Source organism: Pan paniscus, chromosome 20 (assembly GCF_029289425.2).
Source record: "Pan paniscus chromosome 20, NHGRI_mPanPan1-v2.0_pri, whole genome shotgun sequence".
Lineage (NCBI taxonomy): Eukaryota > Metazoa > Chordata > Mammalia > Primates > Hominidae > Pan > Pan paniscus.
This window is the reverse complement of record NC_073269.2, coordinates 62,370,814-62,396,399: the sequence shown is the minus strand read 5'-3', so window position 1 is coordinate 62,396,399 and position 25,586 is coordinate 62,370,814. Positions and strand designations below refer to the sequence as shown.

The 25,586-nt window shown below is 58.4% G+C and overlaps 1 protein-coding gene across 1 annotated transcript in view; it reads left to right on the top strand.

Annotated features, from left to right (window-relative positions):
* ZNF787 (zinc finger protein 787) overlaps positions 1 to 25,357 on the top strand; it is a 34,790-nt gene extending 9,433 nt beyond the window's left edge. The window contains exons 2-3 of the mRNA XM_034944471.3: positions 9,582 to 9,670; positions 23,626 to 25,357. Coding sequence (XP_034800362.1) covers positions 9,592 to 9,670; positions 23,626 to 24,692 — 1,146 coding nt within the window. The 5' untranslated portion in view covers positions 9,582 to 9,591 and the 3' untranslated portion in view covers positions 24,693 to 25,357. The remainder of the gene's footprint in view (positions 1 to 9,581; positions 9,671 to 23,625) is intronic.
* Positions 25,358 to 25,586: the final 229 nt, after the last annotated feature.

Genomic DNA, 25,586 nt, shown 5'->3' with positions numbered 1-25,586 from the left:
CTCCACTCAGTCCCCACACAGCTCAGCAAGGCACCTGCCCTTCCCGTCCCTGCTTTGCAGAGGAGGCAGCTGAGGCTCAGCCATTTCTGCGGGTGGCAGAGCAGGTGATGACGCCAAGGACTGGTACCGCGGCTGCCTGTTGCTCACAGGGGCACAGTGCTGTCACCCAGGCTGGTTGTTTCACATCTCCCTGGTAGGTGTCGGCCCCTCCCTCTTCTCGGAGAGGAAGTTGGGATGCAGAGCAGTGTGGGCCCTGTCCCAGGTCGCCACGGTGCGGAGTTCCTTCCCACCTCCCTCTTAGAAGAGCGACCAGACCCTGAGCTCTGGCCCCTCGCCCCTTACCCCTCCTCTGCTGCCCCCGGCCCCTCTGGCTATGGAATTTGTGGACCCTTATGCTAAAAGGCAGGAAAAAAGCATCTTCCTTTCCTGGAGGTCTCTGGGTCGGCCAGGGTGTTTTGTGTTTGGCATTTCACCCACGGGTGGGTGCAGAGACCCCCCAAGCCCAGGCTAGGAGCCCCCGGCACTGAGCCCTTGTGCCCTTGGACCCCACTTACAAAATACGGGTCAAAGGTGAAGTGACCAGGAATTCCAGGGCAGCAGCTGCTGAGCACGGAGCCCCAGGCTGGGCCTCCCTCCCAGCTGCCCAGGCCTTGCCCCAGGTCCCTGCCTGCCCCTCCCTCCTGGCGCCATTCCAGGTGCTCAGCCCCTCTGCTGTGCCTCCTTGGCCTGGCTGTGGCCTGGAAAGTGTGCACCCCAAACGCCGGCACCCTCATTCCTTTATTTACATCAGGGTCAGCAGACTCTCTGCAGTGGGCCACATAGTAAACATTTTAGGCTTTAGGAAGGAGGGGAAATCAAGGCTACTTTTCATGTAGGTATATGGCTGTCTATTGAAAACATGTAAAAGGTATTAGTATCTGGGGGGCAGTTTGAGGCCCAGCGCTCCCCGCCCGGGGTCAGCCCCTCCACCTCTATAGGCTGCCTCACTACCCCCCTACCCAACTATCACCACAGCGGGAATCATGCCTTGTGCCTAGCTGGGCAGTGCAGGCCTCCCGGCTCGCGGCAGATCCCTGCTGAGTGAGAGGTGATCTCTGCTGGCCTCTGGGCAGGCTGCTGTGCGGTGGAGAGGAGGGGTGTGGAGGGTAGACTCTCCCGCCTCCCCCATCCACAGCCTGGTCAAGGCCTTCACCCTGCAGGAAGCTGGCCCGAGGTGGAGGCCAGGGGAAGGCTCTGAGCTGGGAAGTCCCTGCTTTTATTGAGTTATGTGATAGAGTTTCACTGGAAGTACATTATCACCACTTGGCAAACAGGTTTCAGCCAAGAAGAGGAGGTGAGGAGCAGCCCCCACCACCTCCTCAGCCCCTGGTTGCAAACTGCTCTCTTCCCTTTTTTTCTTGTGCTTTTTTTTTTTTTAACCTTTCCTACAGTGCTGAGTCTTACGCATTTTTAATGTCTAGGGTGTTGTAATTAGAAAGCCTGTTAAAAGTTTGTTTACTTTCTAATAGAGGTGCAATTAATGTATTACAACATTTCGTTTTTCTTTTTCTTTCTTTTTTTTTTTTTTTGAGACAGAGTCTCGCTCTGTTGCCCAGGCTGGAGTGCAGTGGCGTGTGATCTCAGCTCACTGCAACCTCTGCCTCCGGGGTTCAAGCGATTCTCCTGCCTCAGCGTCCCCAGTAGCTGGGACTACAGGCACTAGCCACCATGCCTGGCTAAGTTTTGTATTATTAGTAGAGACAAGATTTCACCATATTGGCCGGGCTGGTCTTGAATTTCTGACCTCGTGATCTGCCTGCCTTGGCCTCCCAAAGTGTTGGGATTACAGGCGTGAGCCACCGTGCCCGGCCAACATTTGCTTTTTTAAAATGTACAATTCACTGGTTTTAAATATATTCACAAAGTTGTGTAATCATCACCACTATGTAATTCCTGAACATTAGGCTGCGTGCAGTGGCTTCCCTCCTTGGGTCTCTGGCAGAGTCTGAGAATTAGGTTGACATAGAATAACAGGAGAAAAGCTTACGAATGTTATTTTATTTTTTTGAGATGGAGTCTCACTTTGTCGCCCAGGCTGGAGTGCAGTGGCGTGATCTTGGTTCACTGCAATCTCCGCCTCCCGGGTTCCCACCATTCTCCTGCCTCAGCCTCCCGAGTAGCTGGGACTACAGGCGCCCGCCACCATGCCCGGCTAATTTTTGTATTTTTAGTAGAGATGGGGTTTCACTGTGTTAGCCAGGATGGTCTCGATCTCGTGATCCACCCGCCTCGGCCTCCCAGCGTGCTGGGATTACAGGTGTGAGCCACTGCGCACGGCCACGAATGTTATTTTTACAGGTACATGGGAGACTTCAGAAAGTGAAGGCCTCCTGAAGCAGTTAGACCTGAGGGCTTCTATGCCAAAGAATAGCAACTGTGAAGAAGTAACTAAAATCCTTGGGGAGGCTGAGGGAGCTAAGGGTTGGTGTGTGCAGCTGTCTCTCAGCCTCAGCTCCCGGTGCTGGTGATGAGCAGGTCCTCTTCCTCTACGAGGAGGGCGTGTTTCACGTGGGGTTTCATCTGCTTGCAGGAAGAAAGGGGAGGCTAGAGCACCCTTCTCGCATCTGCTGCTGCCCCCGTGCCTTTGGGGCTGCACTGGGGTGGCCTGTTCTGTGCCGTCGCCTTCACTGCTGGCCCCCAGCACCCAGCCATCTACCAGTTCCGATACGTAGCCCCAGCCGCTGTCCAAGACACCCCTTTAGGCTTTTTCCCTTAATACAGACGTAATTACCTGTTATTAAAATATTAGGAAAATGAACATAAGAAAAATGTTGAGATCACTCTCACTCTTGATGTTGGGCGTGGGAGGGGTGCCAGCCGTCATTCCTTGGCCGGATCCCTTGCTCCCGTGGAGGAGGGGTGACTCCACCCACCTCCCCGGCGTGGGTCTCATAGGTTCCTCCCGGTTTCCCCATTCGGAACCTCACTGTGATGGAGGCTGTCTCTGCAAGAAGCATTTCCTGAGATTTGGGCTTTCCTGTCGGTAGCCTCTGGAGAGGTAGAGCTAGCCTGGTCGGGCTGCAAGCATGTTCATGGCAGTTTAGCCTGAACTCTTCCATCCGAGGCACCCGGAGCCCATGGGGGTCTGTCCGAGGGGAGGTCTGCCTGTCCTTCCGCGTGGGTCTCACCTCTTCCTGAGACAGGTCCGGTGAGGGGCTGAGTGTTGGGATTTGCTGTGTCTGGTCTTAAGCCTGTGCTTTGTCCAGACCTACCTGTTTGTGTGCTCACCCAGCTGTGCCTGGCGCTGCCCTGGGTGCTAGGGACCACATGGGTGTCAGAGCGGGCGCTGACATGACAGGATGCCGGGAGGACAGGCCAGCTAAGCAGAGACACGGAGAGTGGCAGAGTAGCAGGCGTTAGGAAGAGAAAGGCAGGCGGATGGAGCAAGTGGGGACCCTGAGGAGGTGGCCCTCACCTGGAGTCCAGAGGAGGCAGCTGGGAGGACTGGAGGAGAGCTCTGGGCAGGGGCAGGGTGGAGGGAGCTGGGGAGCTCTGGGCAGGGGTTGGGTGGAGGGAGCCAGGGAGTGCTGGGCAGGGGCGGGGTGGAGGGAGCCGGGGAGCTCTGGGCAGGGGCTGAGTGGTGGGAGCTGGGAGCGCTGGGCAGGGGCCAGGGGCGGGGTGGAGGGAGCCAGGGAGTGCTGGGCAGGGGCGAGGTGGAGGGAGCACTGGGCAGGGGCTGGGTGGAGAGAGCGGGGAGCGGCGGCTCCTGGCAGGGCTGCCTTCAGTGCCTCCCGCTTCTGGAGCTGAGAGAGTCTCCTGGGAGTCCCTGTGGCTCTGTGCCTGGCACAGACACTGCTCCTGGCTGCTGCCGCCAGTGCTGCCCTTCACGTGTTGCAGGGGACCCGAGGGTCTCGCCCTGCCGGCCTCATGTTCTGCATCCATAAGACAAGCGTCAGAACAGTGCCCACCTCTAAGGGTCCCCTGCGCTTCAGGTGACTCGCAGTCCTCCCGGCAGGAACTGCCCCACACACCTGCAGCCCCTCCCACAGCCCCCAGCATGCCTGGCCTTCAAGCTCTCTCTCCCGCAGCCCCCAGCATGCCCGGCCTTCGAGCGGCCTCTCCCGCAGCCCCCAGCATGCCCGGCCTTCGAGCGGCCTCTCCCGCAGCCCCCAGCATGCCCGGCCTTCGAGCGGCCTCTCCCGCAGCCCCCAGCATGCCCGGCCTTCGAGCGGCCTCTCCCGCAGCCCCCAGCATGCCCGGCCTTCGAGCGGCCTCTCCCGCAGCCCCCAGCATGCCCGGCCTTTGAGCGGCCTCTCCCGCAGCCCCCAGCATGCCCGGCCTTCGAGCGGCCTCTCCCGCAGTCCCCAGCATGCCTGGCCTTTGAGTGGCCTCTCCCGCAGCCCCCAGCATGCCCGGCCTTCGAGCGGCCTCTCCTGCAGCCCCCAGCATGCCTGGCCTTCAAGCTGCTGCCTGCCCCCTCCCCTCCACGCTGCCCATCCAGGGAATGCTCCTGTGGTGCCTTCTTTCTGAGGGCGCACCCCAGCCTCCCCAGCAGAGCTGCCCGTCACTTTCTCCCCCTAGACCCCCCTCCCCGTGTGGTTCCTTCCTGCTGTCTGTGAGCCTTGGGGGCAGGACCTCGGCCCTCCTGGTGACCCTCTCTCCTGGTGACCCTTGTCCCTCCCTGTGACCCCATGTCTCCTGGTGACTCGTTTCTCCCAGTGACCCCGTGTCTCCCGGTGACCCCATGTCTCCCAGTAACCCTCGTTTCTCCCAGTGACCCTTGTCCCTCCTGGTGACCCTTATGTCTTCTGGTGACCCCATGTCTGCTGGTCCTCGCAGGTGCTCAGTAAATGAGGACCCTGGAGAGCGCGGCCTTCATGTTCCCACGTGGGATTTGAACACAGTTTCTGAGGCGAGCGTAGTGGTGGGTGGTACTGGGCATAGATTTGGGGCCTGATGGTCTGTGTGTGAACAGTTTCTGTACTCCTCCAGCCTTTCCCTTCTCCCCTTCCCCACGGAGAGACCTTGGGCTTCTGTTTCCTCATCTGCATAATGGGGACAGCAGTCAGACCTACCCAGAGGGTTATCATGGACCCCAATCTACTCACAGTTCGTCAGCCGTTTAGAGCAGTGCCTGGAACCGTGGGGTGGGGTGGCCAGGGGCTGCCCAGTGACCCACATGGCATATCTGTGCACATGAATTTATTTAAACAGGCACGTCCCGAGTTCTCAGACTCTCAGGCCCTTCCTGAGGGCAGGTTGACAGCACCCTGCAGTGGGGCTGGCTCCGTTCTGTACCTGGATAGTGGTGAGCTTCTTGTCACTTGAGGGACTTGGGAAAATCGGTTCAGAGGGGTTGCGCCAAGGAGGTGTGTGGTGCTCAGGTTCCCCCCCACTCAGGTGCTCAGGTTACGCCCCACTGTTCCGCGTGCTGGTCTGCAGACTTCCGCCTGGAATGAGGTGCTGGATGCCGCCGTTCCCACGTGCTGGTCTGCAGACCACAGTCTGGAATGAGGTGCTGGATGCCGCTGTTCCCACGTGCTGGTCTGCAGACCACAGCCTGGAATGAGGTGCTGGATGCCGCCGTTCCCACGTGCTGGTCTGCAGACCCCAGTCTGGAATGAGGTGCTGGATGCGAACATTCCCACGTGCTGGTCTGCAGACCCCAGCCTGGAATGAGGTGCTGGATGCCGCCGTTCCCACGTGCTGGTCTGCAGACCCCAGTCTGGAATGAGGTGCTGGATGTGAACATTCCCACGTGCTGGTCTGCAGACCCCAGTCTGGAATGAGGTGCCGGATGCCGCCGTTCCCACGTGCTGGTCTGCAGACCCCAGTCTGGAACGAGGTGCTGGATGCGAACATTCCCACGTGCTGGTCTGCAGACCCCAGTCTGGAATGAGGTGCTGGATGCCGCCGTTCCCACGTGCTGGTCTGCAGACCCCAGTCTGGAATGAGGTGCCGGATGCCGCCGTTCCCACGTGCTGGTCTGCAGACCCCAGTCTGGAATGAGGTGCCGGATGCCGCCGTTCCCACGTGCTGGTCTGCAGACCACAGCCTGGAATGAGGTGCCGGATGCCACCATTCCTACCTGCTGGTCTGCAGACCTCGGCCTGGAATGAGGTGCTGGATGCCGCCGTTCCCACGTGCTGGTCTGCAGACCCCAGCCTGGAATGAGGTGCTGGATGCGAACATTCCCACGTGCTGGTCTGCAGACCCCAGTCTGGAATGAGGTGCTGGATGCCGCCGTTCCCACGTGCTGGTCTGCAGACCACAGCCTGGAATGAGGTGCTGGATGCCGCCGTTCCCACGTGCTGGTCTGCAGACCACAGCCTGGAATGAGGTGCCGGATGCCACCATTCCTACTTGCTGGTCTGCAGACCTCGGCCTGGAATGAGGTGCTGGATGCGAACATTCCCACGTGCTGGTCTGCAGACCCCAGTCTGGAATGAGGTGCTGGATGCGAACATTCCCACGTGCTGGTCTGCAGACCCCAGTCTGGAATGAGGTGCTGGATGCCGCCGTTCCCACGTGCTGGTCTGCAGACCCCGGCCTGGAATGAGGTCCTGGATGCCGGAGGAGGTTTCCTCAGAGCCGAGTGCATTCAGCCCAAGGGGGCCTCGCCTGGGTTTTCTCTTCCGGTGTTGAGGTTGTTGGGGAACGAGGTGGGGCGGCGGGGGGGGGGGGGGGGGCGCTGTGTCTCACCAGGAGTCCTACCCACCTGGGAGTGAGGTCACACCAGGAACTGGGGCCAGACGGCCGGAGCATGGGCTTTGCTAATGGTTGGTCGAGCGTTGTGCCCGCCTCCACCTCAGTAGGCAACTCTGATAAGACACAGAATTGAAGACTCGCTGGGGGGCTAGGGCCTGCGCAGGCTTCTCCTTCCCAGAGAGATGAACGCGAACGTCCACAGAAATAAATGGATGGACGCGGCGTTGAAGCTGGAGTATTCACAATGCCCGCTGTGGAAGCAGCCCACAGTTGTCCGCCAGCGATGGGTGGGTGCATGGACCACTGTGGCCGCCGTACAGTGGAGTGGGGTTCAGCCCGAGAGAGGAGCGACACGCCGGCACGCCGCAGCACCATGCTGTGTGAAGAGTCAGACACGCAGGAGCAGATGCTGTCCCTCTCCTGTGCAGAGCACACGGCAGCAAGTCCAGAGGGACGGAAAGGAGTTCAGAGGCTGCAGGGCGCGGCGGGGGAATGCGCGGTGACTGCCGTGGGCGCGGAGGGCGGAATGCGCGGTGACTGCCGTGGGCGCGGCCGGGGGAATGCGCGGTGACTGCCGTGGGCGCGCGGGCTTTTTGGAGTTGTTTTAAAGTTGATTGTGGTGAGGGTTGCAAAACTGAATACACTAAGTATCATTGCATCGTACACTTTACATGGGGGAATGTTGTGGTGAGGGGATCACATCTTAATGAAGCTGTTTTAATAAAGAAGTGTGGGCCCTGGGGTGTGAGCCCTGGAGCCCTGGCCCAGCAGTGGGAGGCTGTGCCTCCTCGGGCAGGTTTCTCGTGGCTCCTGCTGGAGGCTTGCCCCGAGAAGCTGGGTGGTTACAGCCCCTGCCTCCTGCAGGTGCCGGGGGATTCGGGGAGCCAAGCCCCAAATCTCTACCGTGGGAGGTAGGAGGTTTTTTTGTTCTAAGGCTAGTCAAGTGAAGCAGTTGGCGTGGAGAAGGAACAAAGAGATCCGTAACTGGCAGTTAGTTGTAAACACCGCTGCACTCAGACCGGCAGGAGGTTTTTTTAAATTGCCCTTATTTGGCTGTCGAAGTTGGCAGCCCTGTGTCCGCCCCGTGGAGTTTCGCTGAGGCGCTCCTGGTTTATGAAACCCCAGCATGTGGAAAGCTGGGAGGGCACGTTTGCCACAGCTCCACCTGGCGGCCCTGCCCTTCCCTGATCTGTGCGAGGGTTCAGGTTCCAGCCGCGCCTGCAGGAGGGTGGGAGAAGGGCTGGGAGGGCTGCCTCAGAGCCTGTTTCATTTTATTTTTTTATTATTTATTTATTTTATTTTATTTTAAATTTAATTTTTGAGACAGAGTCTTGCTCTGTCGCCCAGGCTGGAGTGTGATCTCTCCTCACTGCAACCTCTGCTTCCTGGGTTTCAGCAATTCTCCTGCCTTAGCCTCCTGAGTAGCTGGGATTACAGGCCCCTGCCACCAGGCCTGGCTAATTTTTGTGTTTTGGTAGAGATGGGGTTTCGCCATGTTGGCCAGGCTGGTCTCGAACTCCAGACCTCCACTGATCCACCTGCTTTGGCCTCTCAAAGTGCTGGGATTACAGGTGGGAGCCACCGCATCCAGCCAGGGAGCCTGTTTTAAAAGAGAGATCCGGGTATGAACCCTTCAACAACTCGGGCACGTGGCAAAGGCTCTGCTCTCCACTTTAGCTGTGTGTGTGCGTGGCACTGCTTGGTGGTGTGCATAGAGAACCCTCACAGTGCATGGCACAGGTTGGTGTTGGTGTGCGTAGAGACTTTCACAGTCACGGGTTGGTGGTGTGTGTAGAGATCCTCTTGGTGCATGGCACGGGTTGGTGGTGTCATGTGTAGAGACCCTCATGGTACGTGGCACGGGTGGGTGGTGTGCGTAGAGACCTTCCTGGTGCGTGGCACGGGTCAGTGGCGTGTGTAGAGACCCTCACTGTGCGTGGCACGGGTCGGCGTGCGTAGGGACCCTCCCGGTGTGTGGCACGGGTCGGCGGCGTGCGTAGGGACCCTCCCGGTGCGTGGCACGGGTCGGCGGCGTGCGTAGGGACCCTCCCGGTGCGTGGCACGGGTCGGTGGTGTCGTGCGTAGGGACCCTCCCAGTGTGTGGCACGGGTCGGTGGTGTCGTGCGTAGGGACCCTCCCGGTGCGTGGCACGGGTCGGCGTGCGTAGGGACCCTCCCGGTGTGTGGCATGGGTCGGCGGTATGCGTAGGGACCCTCCCGGTGCGTGGCACGGGTCGGTGGTGTCGTGCGTAGGGACCCTCCCGGTGCGTGGCACGGGTCGGCGGCGTGCATAGGGACCCTCCCGGTGCGTGGCACGGGTCGGCGGCGTGTGTAGGGACCCTCCCGGTGTGTGGCACGGGTCGGTGAGACCCTCACGGTGCGTGGCACGGGTTGGGAGTGTCGTGTGCAGAGACCCTTAGGCGCCTGTTGCCCTGTTTCTGCTGTGATGGGTAAGTATCTGCCAGGGGTGTGGGAACTTCAGTCCCTGTTTGGCATGAGCACCACACGTACACTGTCTTGTGTACGCTTGACAGTAACATGTTCTCCATCTTGCCAGTGAGGAAGCTGAGGCGCGAGGAGGCACGAGGTGGGGTTGCTTGCCCCAGGTCCAGCTGGGGAGTGGTGGGGCTGGGATGGGAACTGGCAGTGGTTGTAGCCCTTGAGGGTCCTTGAGTCCTTCCTGCGGCTGTGTGAGGCCTTGGCTGGCCCCTGCAGTGGGGAGCGGCCAGGCTAGCTCCAGGCCAGTTCTCGGTGTCCTGGGGTAGGTGCTGTGTGCCTTGTCTGCCGGGCGCTGTGCTTGCCACGCCGGGGTCTGCAGGCTGCCTCCCTGCAGGGCCCTCGGTGCAGCCTGGCACCCCATAAACTCTGTCCTTCTGTCTCATCCCCGTCTAACAGGGACCCAGACATGGAGCTGCGGGAAGAAGCCTGGTCTCCGGGGCCGCTGGATTCTGAGGACCAGCAGATGGCCAGTCACGAGAACCCAGGTGAGCGGCCAGAGGCCTTCCCAGCTGACCCCGCTGCCTCCCACCTGACCCTGGCTTCCTTTGCCTCTGGGTGGGAGGAAACCCCCCTTCCCTGTTTTCCCCTCTTGGGGCCCTGGGACCACCCGACCCTGGCCTCCCCTCCCGCCCTGGGCCTTGCACTCCTGGCTGTAGAGGGAGGGCTAGTGTTGTGGCTCCAAGTTTCCTTTCTGCTGGATGATCTTGGGGACCCCTGGGGGCCACCTTCTCTGCCTGACTTCCTCTGTCCTTGCCCCTCCAGCCTGGGCAGCACCCCCGTCTGTTGAGGGTGCCCCCTTCCTCTCTCCACAGCCCCGCCTCCACATCCTGGACCCTCTGCTATTCCAGGCGGGCCTGTGGCCCTCCCTGGCAGGAAACTCCTTAGACCAGGGGTGGCCCAGGAGCGCAGGGAACCTGCAGGCTGATGCCGACTTTTCAGGGAAAGCTCAGGAGTGCAGGGAACCCGCAGGCTGATGCGGACTTTTCAGGGAAAGTTGTCAGTTTGGGTTTTTATGTGAAATCCTTCACTTTTTGGACATTGGCAATGTGTTTTGTTTGTTTAATAAAGCATTATTGGGGTTGAGCAAAACTCATTTGTGGGCTACGTGGGGCCCAGGTTTGCTTGCGAAGGCCCCCTGGTGACCCCGCTGTGGCCCCTGACACCTCATGGCCTCCCTCCCCTCCACGGAGGCCGCCTCCCTGCCTCAGACCTGAGGAATAAGGTGCGGCGGCTTCTCTCCTTGCTGTGTCTGCATGTCAGGCCCCAGGTCCCAGGCCCACGCTGGCCCCATGCTGGCCCCACGCTGGCCCGGGCTCAGCAGACCTTTTCTGCAGAGAGCCAGAGAGGAAATACGGTTCATCTTGCAGGCTGCGGGCCTCACAGATACCACGCAGCCACAGTCCACACGGAAATGCGTGGGCACACTTGATGCAGAAAGGCCGGCAGAGCTTGCCAGCTCAGGCTGGCATAGCTGAGTCGTCCCATACAAAGACCGGGGTGAAGTTTGGGATTGATTTTGTAAAGCACCTCAGCCCCTTTTTGAGTGATTTCTGAGATCTGTGGATGGAGCATGAACAGAAGCTCCCTGTGGGCGGGGCTGTGGCAGCCTTGGTCCCGGGGTAGAAACTATGATGGGGGTTTTGAGTGCGTTGCCAGGACCGCATGCCCAGGGGGCCCACACCTCGGCCCCAGGCTGCCCCGCGTCTCAGTGGGTGGTTGCCATCCCGCACCGCCACAGCCCTCGAGGGCTGCCCCTGCCTTCTCCCTGGCATACATCCTTGGCCTTTGAACCTTTTCGAAAATTAATTTTGTGGAAATCTCAAGTGTGTGGACGCAGTGTGATGAATCCCTCTTCCTGCGCCAGCGATTCGCGGCACTGCTGGTCCCTTTCTGCCCACTGTGGTTCTCTTTCCACAGCGTTTTAGAGAAAATATCCATCACGTCATTTTGTCTGTAAATTCTCCAACATGTAAGGACTCCTTTAAAAAAAGAAAAAGCCCTACAGGAAGCTGATCTCATCTAACAAAATGTCATTTTTTAGGAACATCATCTAATCTAGCACCCGGTCCTTTTTAAAATACTTCGTTGTCTCCAAAATGCTCGTCTTTGAGTAAGTTCATCTTTAATTTTACAAGTCACTCATACACTCACTCTCTTTGTAGAAGGTAGGTGTCAGGTCCCCTTGTCCAGCCCGCTGCCCTGCCCAGCCCTGGCCCTGCGTCTGTGGGAGTCCTGTCCCCCACCAGGCAGCTGGCTCCGGGGAGGGCCTGCGCTTGGCGCCGCCTCTGGAGCATCACCCCCGCGTGACGCCCTTGCTCGGCTGTCAAGGATGGGCTGCGCACGCTCCCAAGCTGCTCTGGCGTCCGGCGTTCGCGTAACTCCCGTGTGGGGTCCCGCCTACATGCGTCCCCACTATGTGACAGTGACAGACATCGTAGGCGGGGGTGGAGTGGCGGGGGTTGGCCTGGCCATGGCGTGTAGAGTCCCGCCTACATGCGTCCCTCCTATGTGACAGTGACAGACATCGTAGGTGGGGGTGGAGTGGCGGGGGTTGGCCTGGCCATAGCATGTGGGGTCCCGCTTACGTGCATTCCGCCTATGTGACAGTGACAGACATCATAGGCGGGGGTGGGGTGGCGGGTGTTGGCCTGGCCATAGCATGTGGGGTCCCACTTACGTGCGTCCCTCCTATGTGACAGTGACAGACATCGTAGGCGGGGGTGGGGTGGCGGGTGTTGGCCTGGCCATGGCGTGTGTGGTCCCTTTTCCTCTAGCCTATTGCTGAGGGATATGGGGGCCCATGGGGCAGGCATCTGGAGAGGAGCATACCCTGGAGGGGCAGGGGAGCATGCCCGCCAGGCAGAGAAAAGGGAACCAGCAGGGCTCGCAGACCACCTGGCTCCAGCCTCTTCTGCGGAATTAGCGTCCAGGCCCTCAGCCTACCTTGTGGGGTCCTCAGACAGGGAGGAGGCAACTTTCACCATCCTGCATGTGAGCAGTGGCCTAGGGAAGGTTGAGAAGGAGGCAGAGAGAACCAGCAGCAGGAGGTGTCCAGCCTGAGCACTTGCCAACCCCAGCCCTGCAGTGCTGGGGCATGGGGCAGGGTGTCCATGTCCTGTGTTGGAGGCAGGAGATGCTGGTTGGAGTGCCAAAGAGGGAGGGTGCCACCCGAGCCAGGCTGCAGGCACTCAGCACAGAGAGGCCTTGGGGTAGATGCCGTGGACCAGCGGGCCCTCACCCCGGACCCTTCCTCAGCTCCTGACTTCCGTGTGTCCCGGCACCTGCTCTGGGAATACATCCTGAGTATGGTCACTTCTTCCCACCACGGCCCCAGCCCTGTGGCCTTACACACAGTCATGGCGCGCTGGCCTTCCCGCGACCTCTGTCCCTATCCTTGTCCCCTCCTGAGCCTCTTGGGGAGGAGGCGAGATCCCGGCGCCGTGCTCAGAACCCTGTGAAGGTGTCCTGGCTTGACGGGAGCGAGAATCCGCCGCCTGTCCAGCCTCCCAGCCCTACACACTGTCTCCCCGTCTGCCTCCCAGCTGGTCTTGGGCCCCTGACACGGCCCCCAGCCTGCGTGGCCCTGCTGCAGTTTTCTTCCCCAGAGGGTGTTGTGTGACTCGTCCTTTCTCTCTCTCTCTTTTCTTTTTTTTTTTTTTTTTTGAGACGGAGCCTCACTCTGTCTCCCAGGCTGGAGTGCAGTGGTGCGATCTCGGCTCACTGCAACTTCCACCTCCTGGGTTCAAGCGATTCTCCTGCCTCAGCCTCCCAAATAGCTGGGATTACAGGCACCCGCCACCATGCCTGGCTGATTTTTGTATTTTTGGTAGAGACTGGGTTTCACCGTGTTGGCCAGGATGGTCTTGAACTCCTGACTTCAGGTGATCTGCCCGCCTCGGCCTCCCAGTGTTGGGATTACAGGCGTGAGCCACCGCACCTGGTGTGACTCCCCCTTTCTGTCCTCTTCCGCCAGCTCTCTGCTCCATGAAATGCTGTCTCAGCAGAAACGTCCCCATGTCCCCTCCCCTGCGTGCCTGTCCTTCAGCTTCCTGGAGATCACTCCCTGGGGCACCAGGTCGCTCAGGGTGCAGACTGTTCAACCAGAGGGTCCCGTCTCGGGGGCCAGGCAAGGCTTCGTTCACGGAGGAAGGGGCTTTGGGCTGCCCTGCAGGGGATGTGGCAGTGTGGCTCGAGGGCCCTGGGAAGCCACTGGGCAGTGGGGATGCTCTCAGCTGCTGATTACAGGGAACCCGGACAGCAGTGGCCTAGCCCAGGACTTGATATGTTCTCGGGCAGCCGGCCTGCAGGCGGGACAGATCCAGGGTGGCCTCTCTCCTGAGAGCCGCTTGTCTCTGGGCCCCTCGCTGTGACGTCCTGGCCACACCGAGGCAGTGCCTCAGCCCCAGGTGGTGGGTCCCCAGGAAGCTCCGGCAGTGTCCTGCTGTGCCACTTCTCTCTGGCGCCGCCTTATCACCTAGGCTCCATCACCCTGCGGCCGTTATCACCCGGGTGGCCATATCACCCTGCGGCCGTGTCACCCTGTGGCCGTATCACCCTGCGGCCGTAATCACCCGGGCGGCATCACCCTGCGGCCGTAATCACCCAGTGGCCATATCACCTAGGCTCCATCACCCGGTGGCCGTATCACCCTGGCGGCATCACCCTGCGGCCGTATCACCCTGCGGCTGTAATCACCCGGGCGGCATCACCCTGTGGCCGTAATCACCTGGTGGCTGTATCACCTAGGCTCCATCACCCGGCGGCCATATCACCCTGGTGGCATCACCCTGCGGCTGTATCACCCTGCGGCTGTATCACCCTGCGGCCGTAATCACCCGGGCGGCATCACCTTGCGGCCGTAATCACCTGGGCGGCATCACCCTGCGGCCGTAATCACCCGGGCGGCATCACCCTGCGGCTGTAATCACCTGGTGGGTGTATCACCTAGGCTCCATCACCCGGCAGCCATATCACCCTGGTGGCATCACCCTGCGGCTGTATCACCCTGCGGCTGTATCACCCTGCGGCTGTATCACCCTGCGGCCGTAATCACCCGGGCGGCATCACCTTGCGGCCGTAATCACCCGGTGGCCATATCACCCTGCGGCCGTATTACCTGGGCGGCATCACCCTGCAGCATGGGGTTGCCTGTCTTTGGTCCTCTCCTTCTGAGGAGTGTGAGAGGAGAATGGGTTCTGGAGCTCCCAGGCAGGCCTCACTGGCCAGGGCAGGTGGGTCCCCACGATCCAGAGGAATCCCAGGCAGCCCACACTTGGGACCTTCTTGTGAAGAGGAAAGGAGTTGGACTGTGGGTAGCTCCCGGCCATGTCCCCTGTTCAGAGGTGTCCCCAGGGAGGCTTGGGTGGTTGGAAAGCTTTCTGTGGCTGTTGTGGGGAGAGCAGTGTGCCCGGAACCCCTGGCACATGTTCTTCCATGGAGCTGTATGGGCCCGAGGCTCCTTCACCCAGGCCCATGGCTTTGCCTCAGTGTCCCTGGAGACCTGGGTCAGGGGTTGGGGCCTCGGGTGCTGACTGGGGGTGCCCTTGCTGGGCTTAGCAGGCCGGGCTTCAGCATGAGGTTGTCTGAACAAAAGTCTCCATGCCTCTTCTCCCCCAAGCCTCCCGAAATTCCAAAGGTTTGAACCTCCCCACCCCATCTCTTACTGGAGGTCACTCCAGTAGGGTTGCCCCTCCTGATGACCAGAAGGCCCCTGAGAGACGTGGCACAGCAGGGTGCTGTGTGTCCCCTGGGCCAGGTGGCTTTGTCCCTGGGGTCTCGGCTTCCTTCATTTTAGTAAACTGGCTCTGCAGCGCCTTTGCCGTCAGGGCCGGGGGTAGTTGATCCCTCGCGCCGTGCCTGCACGCAGGAACACAGCCAGATAAAAAGAAACGTACGGATTTATAGGAGACCAAAATAAAAGTTCCACAGAACAGTTCTTCCTGTGCTAGCAGCACGTGCGGGTGTTTCCTCCTCCTGCCTCCATTCCGTTTCATTTACATGCTGGCCGCCGTCCACGCAGTCCATCCTACTGCCTGCCGGGCTGAGGCCCGCAGTGGAGACGCGAGGCGTGGCCTGTGGTGGGCGTGAAGTTCACAGCACGGCGTTTCCCATGTGTAGCACGGTGAAGAACTGCATGTGAGATTGGAAAAGCCACAAAGCCAGTGTTCTTTCTGGTTAGATAGATTGACCTGGGGCGTTTTTGAAACCTTAGAAATTTTGTGATTTTTTTCTGTATTTGAGTATTTCTGGGAGGTGTGTTCAGATCCTCTGAGCTAATACTGGTAGGAATAATGGCCGGCGCTTCATAATTGCGTCCTGTGTGCCTGCAGTCAGTGCAGCCCCCTTAGGTGGTTACCTTGTTGGATTTGCACAAAACCCCATGAGGTCTGGGTGCTGGGGAAAAAGGGGCCGAGACATCTGCCTGGGCCGTGGAGCTTGGGGCTGGTGGGTGGCATGCAGCCTCCTGCAGGCTGAGGCCGGGGCTCCTGAAGATCTCAGGAGGGTGAGACCCATGGCTCTAGGCTGACTGGCGCTTCCTAACCTGCCTCCTGGGGCCTTTTCTCCTGATGACCCCAGATGGAGTTCCCGATGTTGAGAGGGTGAGGGGTGTGGGACCGGGCAGCGACAGCTCAGGCAGCCTCAGAGCTGTTCAGATAACGAAATAAAGACATTCCGCTTCTGAGGAGGGAGCGGTGCCAACAGGAAAGCTTCAGCTGGTGTCTTACAGCTGGAGTTCTGGCTGCCCTCGGGTGAGCACGGGCTCCATGTTTCAGCACACCCTCATCTCTATTTTATTTTGTTTTATATTTATTTATTTATTTATTTATTTATTTATTTTCTGAGACGGAGTCTCACTCTGTTGCCCAGGCTGGAGTGCAATGGCACGATCTCGGCTCACTGCAACCTCCGCCTCCCGGGTTCAAGCGATTCTCCTGCCTCAGCCTCCTGGGTAGCTGGGATTACAGGCACCCGCCACCATGCCCGGCTAATTTTTGTAGTTTTAGTAGAAACGGGGTTTCACCATGTTGGTCAGGCTGGTCTCAAACTGCTGCCCTCGTGATCCACCCGCCTCGGCCTCCCAAAGTGTTGTGATTATAGGCATGAGCGGCCCAGCCTATCTCTTTTTATTTTTTGGAGACAGGGTCTCGCTCTGTTGCCCAGGCTGGAGTGCAGTGGTGCCATCTCTGCTCACTGCAGCCTTGACCCCCTGGGCTCAAGCTGTCCTTCCACCTCAGCCTCCTGAGTAGCTGGGACTCCAGGCACACGCCACCACACCCAGCTAGTTTTTTTTTTTTTTTTTTTTTTTGAGAGACGGGGTCTCACTATGTTTCCCAGGCTGGTCTCAATTTCCTGAGCTCAAGTTAACCTCCTGCTTTGGCCTCCTAAGTAGTTGGGACTACGAGTGTGAGCCACCGTGCCCGGCCAGATGACAGTTCTGAGTGTTGGGTGATGGCAGAGCAGCCACAGCGTGGCCCTTGAATCTCCTGTATCCCTGCATAAAAACACGGCAACCAGGTAGCAAAACTCAAGTTCCCTGGACCACAGTTGCAAAGTTACTAGGTCCTAAGTTATCCCCATGAGTTGCAAAATACAGCTGGATGAGGATAAACCACCGAGGCCTGTGTGGTGTTAGCATCTGACTGGGAGGAGGGAAGCAGAGGAGAGCCATAGACAGCCTGCAGGTCTTCACTGCAAAGCTGGGCAGGGGAGTCGGGGTCACTTTAGGACCAGCAGCTGAAGTAGGAGCTGTTTTGTCCAAACCAGGGTAGTGGGGAGAGAGGCTGGTGGGAAGGCCCAAAAGGGGCTGGGGCAGCTCAGGCCCTGCAGCTCTCTAAGCAACCAGGTAAAGTGCTGTGCAGGGCAGAACCTCATGTGAGGAATCAGAATCGAGCAGGGCCCCTGTCCTTGGCAACAGAGGAAGGCAGGAGAAGGTCCTGATGACAGTGGGGACAGCGGCTGGAGTGTGTGCATCTGTGCAGGCTGGTTGCAGCGTTTTTACCTGCTGTGTGAGAACCTCTGAGAAGTTAGAACAGCTACCCTGAACCAAGCCTCCTCCTAGAAATTCAAGGAAACTTATACATAAAATGAGCAACAGAAAAATACTGAGTTCAACCTTCCCAAAAGTGATTATAATAAAAAAGATAAGGGACAGGATGGCATTTCTACAGATAGGCAGGCCGGAAGTGCATCCCAACAAGATCAAGATCATTTAGTACAGGGTCCCCAGTCCTTGGTACTGGTGCTGCTCCGTGGCCTGTTAGGAACTGGGCCACACTTGGGGAGGTGAGTGGTGCATGAGCGAGCATTACCACCTGAGCTCCGCCTTCTGCCAGGTCAGCGGCAGCATGAGATTTTCACAGGAGCGGGAACTGCACATATGAGGGGTCTAGGTTGTGTGCTCCTTATGAGAATCTAATTTTTTGAGATGGAGTCTCGCTCTATCACTGAGGCTGGAGTGCGATAGTGCGATCTTGGCTCACTGCAACCTCCACCTCTCGGGTTCAAGTGATTCTCCTGCCTCAACCTCCCGAGTAGTTGGGATTACGGGCACACACCACCACACTCAGCTAATTTTTGTATTTTTTTAAGTTAAGATGGGGTTTCACCACATTGGCCAGGCTGGTCTCGAACTCCTGACCTCAGGTCATCCGCCTGCCTCGGCCTCCCAAAGTGCTGGGATTACAGGTGTGAGCCACCGAGCCTGGTCCCTTATGAGAATCTAATGCCTGGTGATCTGAAGTGGAACAGTTTCATCCCTGAACCATCCCCCGCTACCTCCCCACCCTGTCCGTGGAAAAATTGTCTTCCACAAAACCAGTCCCTGGTGCCAAAAAGGTTGGGGGCCGCTGATTGTGAACGAGCTGAGGCAGTGCAGCATGTGAAAGAACAGCATAATCACAAACTCAGCAACGAGGGGGCAGCCTCGGCAAAGATTTGCAAATAAGAACAAAACCTTTCAGAATGAAGACTAATGTAGAAGGAACTCAAGAATAAAAACATCGTTCTTTAAAAAAATTGAAGGCAAGAAGGAGGATCATTTTAAAATGAGAAAAAAAAAAAAAAAGGCTGGGCGTGGTGGCTCATGCTTGTAATCCCAGCACTTTGGGAGGCCAAGGCGGGTGGATCACTTGAGGCCAGGAGTTTGAGACCAGCCTGGCCAACATGGAGAAACCCTGTCTCTACTAAGAGCACACACACACAAAATTAGCCAGGTGTGGTGGCTCATGCCTGTAATCCCAGCACTTTGGGAGGCCAAGGCGGGTGGATCACTTGAGGGCAGAGGTTCAAGACCAGCCTGGCCAACATGAAGAAACCTTGCCTCTACTGAAAATGAAAAAAAAAAAAGCCGGGCATGATGGCTCATGCCTGTAATCCCTGCTACTCGGGAGGCTGAGGCATGAGAATCACTTGAACCTGAGAGGCGAAGGTTGCAGTGAGCCGAGATCACGTCACTGCACTCCAGCCTGGGTGACAAAGTGAGACTGCGTCTCAAAATAAATAAATAAAATGAAAAAAGATTAAAACAGTTTTAAAGGAAACAAGTTAGGAAAAGAAAATCCAACATATGGATAGGCAGAGTCCCTGAAGAAGAGACCCAAAGCAAAAGAATAGAGCGGATAGTAAAAACTCAAGGAACACCCCTTAACACATGAAAGCTGCGCATTGAAAGAGCAAATCACAGATGGTTGCGTTAGAATTGCTGGACGCTAAAGGAAGTCACCGATCCTTTGTGGCAGAAAGCGTGGAAGACTTGGAAAGTCAACATGACTATGCTCGGACTTAGCACTTTATGCCATGAGAAAATGGCATTATGACTCACGGAAAAGGGACCTTCAGATGGGAAGGGCACAGACAGGCTACCCAGCAACAGCCCTGTGAACCTCGTTCCTCTGTGCCCTTCCTGAGGAACCTAAAAGCGAATGAGCCTCAGACAACTGACCAGGGAAAGGGATGGGAGGAGGGTGTGAGCAGGTCAGTCTCCTGAGCCCGAACATGTCTCAGTCGGCCAAGACCTGCACCTGACGGAGGGGATGCAGCCGAGAAAACACTGAGGGGAAGGAGGACGGTGCGTGCAGCACAGTCCAGGAGTTGTGCCTGGCAGTGGTAGCAGTAGCATTGTTACCCTGAGATCGCGTGTGCACCCAGCAAGAGGGTTGTAATATAGGGTATCCCAGTTCCGCCATCTCCTGCGTCTATGGAATATTCCACTTCCGCCATCCCCTGTGTCTATGGAATATCCCACTTTCGCCATCCCCTGTATGTATGGAATATCTCAATTCTGTCATCCCCTGTGTCTATGGAATATCCTACTTCTGCCAACCCCTGTGTCTGGGATATCCCACTTCCGCCATCCCCTGTGTCTATGGAATATCCCACTTCCGCCATCCCCTGTGTCTATGGAATATTCCACTTCCGCTACCCCGTGTCTATGGGGTAGCCCACTTCCACCATCCCGTGTCTATGGGGTAGCCCACTTCCACCATCCCGTGTCTATGGGGTAGCCCACTTCCGCCACCTCCTGTGTCTATGGGGTATCCCAGTTCCGCCATCCCCTGTGTCTATGGGGATCCCACTTCCGCCACCCCCTGTGTCTATGGGGTATCCCACTTCCGCCATCCCCTGTGTCTATGGGGATCCCACTTCTGCCACCCCTTGTGTCTATGGATATTCCACTTCCGCCACCCCCTGCGTCTATGGGGTATCCCAGTTCCGCCATCCCATGTGTCTATAGGATATTCCAGCTCTGTCATCCCCTGTGTCTGTGGGGTATCCCACTCCCGCCATCCCCTGCGTCTGTGGGATATTCCAGTTCTGTCATCCCCTATGTCCTTGAGAACCAGGATTCTCCGTGGGGCTGAAGGGAGGTGCAGATGTCACAAAGAAAAGGCTAAATGAAAACCTTAGTCCTGAATTTCTATGGGAAGTATCAGTGTGAACTCAGGAATTTTATCTTAAAAAAAAAAAAAAAAGCATTTCCAGATTTTGCTCTAGAAACATTTATCTCCCGTGGAGGGGAAACCTGGGCTTCCTGGAGTAGTGGTGCTGCAGGTGGGGCAGGAGGCGTAGAGGTAGAGCCTGGGGCGTAGGGGATCTGGAGTGGAGGACCGCCCCCCAGCCCATCCCCTCGGGACCTCAGCTGAGTCCTTCAGTGAGAGGACAGTGATAGTGTTGGCCATGGATTAAATGTGGTAATCCACGGAACACATTTAGCCCAGGGCCAGGCGTCTGGGGACACTGCCCTCCCCCAAGGGTAACTGCTGCCACCATCAGAGTGGCCCCGGCCCTCATTGTTTCTTAACACATTTAGCCCAGGGCCAGGCGTCTGGGGACACTGCCCTCCCCCAAGGGTAACTGCTGCCACCATCAGAGTGGCTCCGGCCCTCATTGTTTCTTATTTTTTTAATTGAATGAGAACTCTTGTGCTCCTCACCGTGCTCTTCTCTTGCTGGGAATTCGTTGAATCCCTTTAAAGATGGTGCTGTGAGGTGGAGAAAGCTGTTAGCCTCATTGCTCCTGTGAGGGTGAGGCTTCGGCTTCGGCTTCGGTTTCGGCTTTGGCTTCCGTTTGGCTTCGGTTTCGCCTTCGGCTTTGGCTTCGGTTTCGGCTTTGGCTGCGGCTGCGTCTGCGTCTGCGGCAAGTGGAGCGGCTCATCTTGGCCCATGCGCGGTGCAGACGCAGCCTTTTGTCAGAAACCAGTCTGTGCCTGTGAAGCGCGGTTTCCTGGGCCTTACTGAGATGCAGCACGGGAAGGTTTGCGCAGAGCCCAGGAATCTGCAAGATGTAAAAGAGCCCTGCCTTTTAAGTAATTAAACCCTGTCCATTTAACAGTGCTTAACTCGTACTTAGAAAAAGTAGTGCAGAGATGCCTGTAGAGAAGCCAGATCGCCTACGGCCTAAAGCAGAAAACAGCTCCCACCTCCTGCCCTCCCCACTCCCAGTTTGCCTCTAGAGGAAGGAGCCCCTCCATGCACTCTTTGGGGTTCTCCCTGGTTCTAGGTAAAGAGCTCATGAAATTGCTTTGATAGTTGCAAATCTAATGGGAGGTGAGGACATGGCTCCCACATCCTCTCCCCACTCTCCACTCACTGCGCTCTCCACGTACTGCACACCCGCCCCAGTGCCCCTGTCTTAGCTGCCACTGTGTCACAAGTTTTGTGTTCAGAATTCATGTCGTCATGAATAAATGCTATTCATAGCTGAGTCACAGGGAGCATTGCTACACTTTCTTTCTTCACAACTTCGAAAACAAAGCAGTTATTTTAATTAAAGGCGTAGAAGCACTTGTAAGGTTCAGATAGTATGGCTCGGTTTACAGTGACAACAAATCTCTTTCCTACCCGTCCCTTTCTGTCCCCTTCAGTCACACTGCCCCGGGGCAAATAGCTTCTGATGTTTGTTTTTAATTCTCTCTACATCTTTAAGTAATGTGCTTATAACTTACAACATTTTTTGATTTATGTTGACAATGCAGTGGGCTCCATGCCATCTCTCCAGAAGGCTCCCCCCTTCCTGACTTTACCTGGAGAGTTTTTTCTTCTGCCGCAGGTGATTCAAGAGCCATATTCGAATACTCTCTGCCTTGGAATAGTGATTCTCACACTGGAGCTGGCATCAGAATCACCTGGGGGGCTTGCCGAAGCACAGGCCCGGCCCGGCACTTTCTCATACAGTGGGTCTGGAGGGAGGCCTGAGCATAAGCGTTTTTGTTTTGAGATGGAGTCTTGCTCTGTTGCCCAGGCTGGAATGCAGTGGTGTGATCTCAGCTCACTGCAACCTCTGCCTCCCGGGTTCAAGTCATTCTCCTGCCTCAGCCTTCCAAGTAGCTGGGACTACAGGCATGCGCCACCACACCCGGCTAATTTTTGTGTTTTTATTAGAGATGGGGTTTTGCCATGTTGGCCAGGATAGTCTTGAACTCCTGACCTCAAGTGATCTGCCCACCTTGGCCTCCTAAAGTGTTGGGATTACAGGCGTGAGCCACCGCTCCCGGCAGTGCCTAAATGTTTTTAATATGTTCTCTGTGGCGCCGATGCTACTGGTCGCAGGATCCCACTTTGTGGAGCACTCCCTTAGCGTGTAGGGTGTGCTGCCTGTGGGTGGGGGATTTAGCGGTGGGCGGCCGCAGTTAGTGGTAGATGGCTGTTTCTTGGACCCAGTCTACTAATGCGCTTCTGGGCATTGCCACTTTGCAGTCGTGTAGCTGTGGGCCGTGACTCGACTCCCTAGTGCCTCAGTTTCTCCCTTGTAAAGGCTCAGTTTTGTGCTCCCAGCTTATGAGGACCTGATGCTGAAGTGTGTAGCGCAGGGGGGCGTCATGGCCCTTCCTTGCGTGTTTGCCAGCGTGGCATCTGGGAGGGTGTTTGGGCTCTGTGTGCTGGGCACCACCGTGCCAGGTGTTGGGATAGAGACTTAGGAGCTTACAGTCTAGTAAGGTCAGGAGTGAGAACGTTGTAATTGTGATTCATGGCTTTGAAAAAACCCTGTGGGGTGCACCTGGGGTGTCCACGGGGGTCAGAGATGCACTTGCTGAGGCCCTCCCACCTGATTCTGTTGCTCTGGACCAGGCCCCAAGGGAGAGCAAATGTAGAAGCTGCACACAGACCCTTCTCAGGAGTGAATGAGCTGGGGAGGAGGCAAGCCCATCCCTCCCGGGAGAGCCCCCAGGGGCAGGCCTGGTGCAGATGCGTGAAAGGCCTCGTTGACTGCTGGAAGGGCGTCCTCAGTGTAAAGATGTGCAGGCAAAGCCCTGTGTGCCCGAATTGTCCTCACTGAGCAGACAGGAGCCCCCACACCAGGGGCTGACCATAGCCTCTGTAATGGAGGTGGCGTTGAGCCAGGTTTTACTCCCAGGTTCGGAGGCGGGGCTTTCATGCTCATCTCCAATCCCATTACCTGTCTGCAGCCAGGATTGTCTTCCTGGAGCCCGAATGTGACACCATCGCTCCCTGGCGGGCATGTCTTCAGGGTGCCAAACCCACTCCCTGGCTCAGGTCCAGGTGTCCAGGGCTGCATTCAAGCCCTGCAGCCTTTCTGCCTAGTGGAACCTTTGCCTGTGAGCCTTCCTCATCCTCTGCCCCCGGCGTCCAGGCTGGTGTTTTGGGTTTCGGGGTCCTTTTCTGGGAGCCTTCTGTGGATCCCGCCCCTCGCCCATGCCTCTTATGTTGCCTGGTTGTTTACAGACCAGGCGTTCTGTGTCTGGGGCATTGTTCTAGAGGTTGGGGGTAAACTGAGGGTCTTAACTCACACAGAGCTGAGGTCTTAGCTGGGGAGAGGGGTAATAAATACTCAGTAAAATGCAGGGAGTGATGCACACTCTGAGGACACCAGGGCAGGTCCTGCGCCAGGGGGAGCGAGGCACCCGAGGCCAGCGTAGCAGCCAAGGCAGGCGTGGAGCCCTTGCCTCTCTTGACTCACCTCCCCCTACCCTCTTGCTTTCCAGTGGACATCCTCATCATGGATGATGACGACGTCCCCAGCTGGCCTCCCACCAAGCTGTCCCCGCCCCAGTCTGCGCCCCCAGCCGGCCCGCCTCCCCGGCCGCGGCCGCCCGCCCCCTACATCTGCAACGAGTGTGGCAAGAGCTTTAGCCACTGGTCCAAGCTGACGCGGCACCAGCGCACGCACACCGGCGAGCGGCCCAACGCCTGCGCCGACTGCGGCAAGACCTTCTCGCAGAGCTCGCACCTGGTGCAGCACCGGCGCATCCACACGGGCGAGAAGCCCTACGCCTGCTTGGAGTGCGGCAAGCGCTTCAGCTGGAGCTCCAACCTCATGCAGCACCAGCGCATCCACACGGGCGAGAAGCCCTACACCTGCCCCGACTGCGGCCGCAGCTTCACTCAGAGCAAGAGCCTGGCCAAGCACCGGCGCTCGCACAGCGGCCTCAAGCCCTTCGTGTGCCCGCGCTGCGGCCGCGGCTTCAGCCAGCCCAAGAGCCTCGCGCGTCACCTGCGGCTGCACCCGGAGCTGTCAGGGCCCGGCGTGGCGGCCAAGGTGCTGGCGGCCAGCGTCCGGCGGGCCAAGGGGCCCGAAGAGGCGGTGGCGGCGGACGGCGAGATCGCCATCCCCGTGGGCGATGGCGAGGGCATCATCGTGGTGGGCGCGCCGGGCGAGGGGGCCGCGGCCGCGGCAGCCATGGCGGGCGCGGGGGCAAAGGCCGCGGGGCCCCGGTCGCGGCGCGCCCCGGCCCCCAAGCCGTACGTGTGTCTGGAGTGCGGGAAGGGCTTCGGGCACGGGGCCGGGCTCCTGGCGCACCAGCGGGCCCAGCACGGGGACGGGCTCGGGGCGGCGGGGGGCGAGGAGCCGGCCCACATCTGCGTGGAGTGCGGGGAGGGCTTCGTGCAGGGCGCCGCGCTCCGGAGACACAAGAAGATCCACGCGGTGGGCGCGCCCTCGGTCTGCAGCAGCTGCGGACAGAGCTACTACCGGGCGGGCGGGGAGGAGGAGGAGGACGACGAGGCCGTGGGCGGGCGGTGCCCCGAGTGCCGCGCTGGGGAGGGCCGGTAGGGGAAGGGCCCGGGGGGGGGCGTGGGCAGGGCCCCTCGGGCTTGGCGGGAACAACGACGTGCAAGACCGAGAGACCCAGGGAGAAGCGGACGGGGTGCGATGGACCCCGCGGCATCCTCAGCTCCCCGCCTTCCTCTGTCCCTGCGCCGTCAATGTGGGGCACTGGGGGGTATTAGGGCCAGTTCACTTCTCCGCCTCGAGACTCTGCCCCCCTCAGCCTGGCCCGCCCTTCCTAGGTTATCGGCCTGCGAGCCGGAGAGAGACAATGGAGAGAACTGTAGAGGCCGAGTGGCGACCAGGCCTCAAGCAGAAGGCCATTTTCCCTACTCTTCCTCAGTTGTCCGGGGTGGGGGTGGGGGTGCTGCGAGGAATGGAGAAACCAGGCCCTTTGCGTTTAGAGGATCCCAGAGAGGGAAGAGAACTAGGGGCCCTTTTCTCTTTTAGAATTTTCTTTTAATCAGCCCGCCTTTTGACTCCCCGCCTGCCCCAATCCATTATTTTTTTCTGCCTTCCGGGTCCCATCCTTAGAGCTCGAGTCGTTCCTTCCCCTACCTGGATTCCGGGTAGTAGAGGCAGCGCCGCAGGAGGCGGGTGCCCGTTTGTCCCAGGCCTGGGCGTGGTGGAGGAAGGGGTGCTAGAACAATAAATGGCACTATCCAAACGTCCCCCTCTGCGTGGTTCTTGAGTCCGGGAGGAAGAAGGGCAAGAGGGGTAAACGGAGGCTCCCGCCGGGGCAGCAGCAGAGTGTCAGCCGCGCCCCGGGAGTGACCCGGTGGGTCGCCCGCGGAGGGCTCTGGGCAGGGGGGGGCCTGTCCGCGGATAGCCTCACTGTGGTGCGGGCGCTCACAGGGCCTGGGAGCCGCTTGTAGATGGGGTAGGGCGGACTGGTCGGGG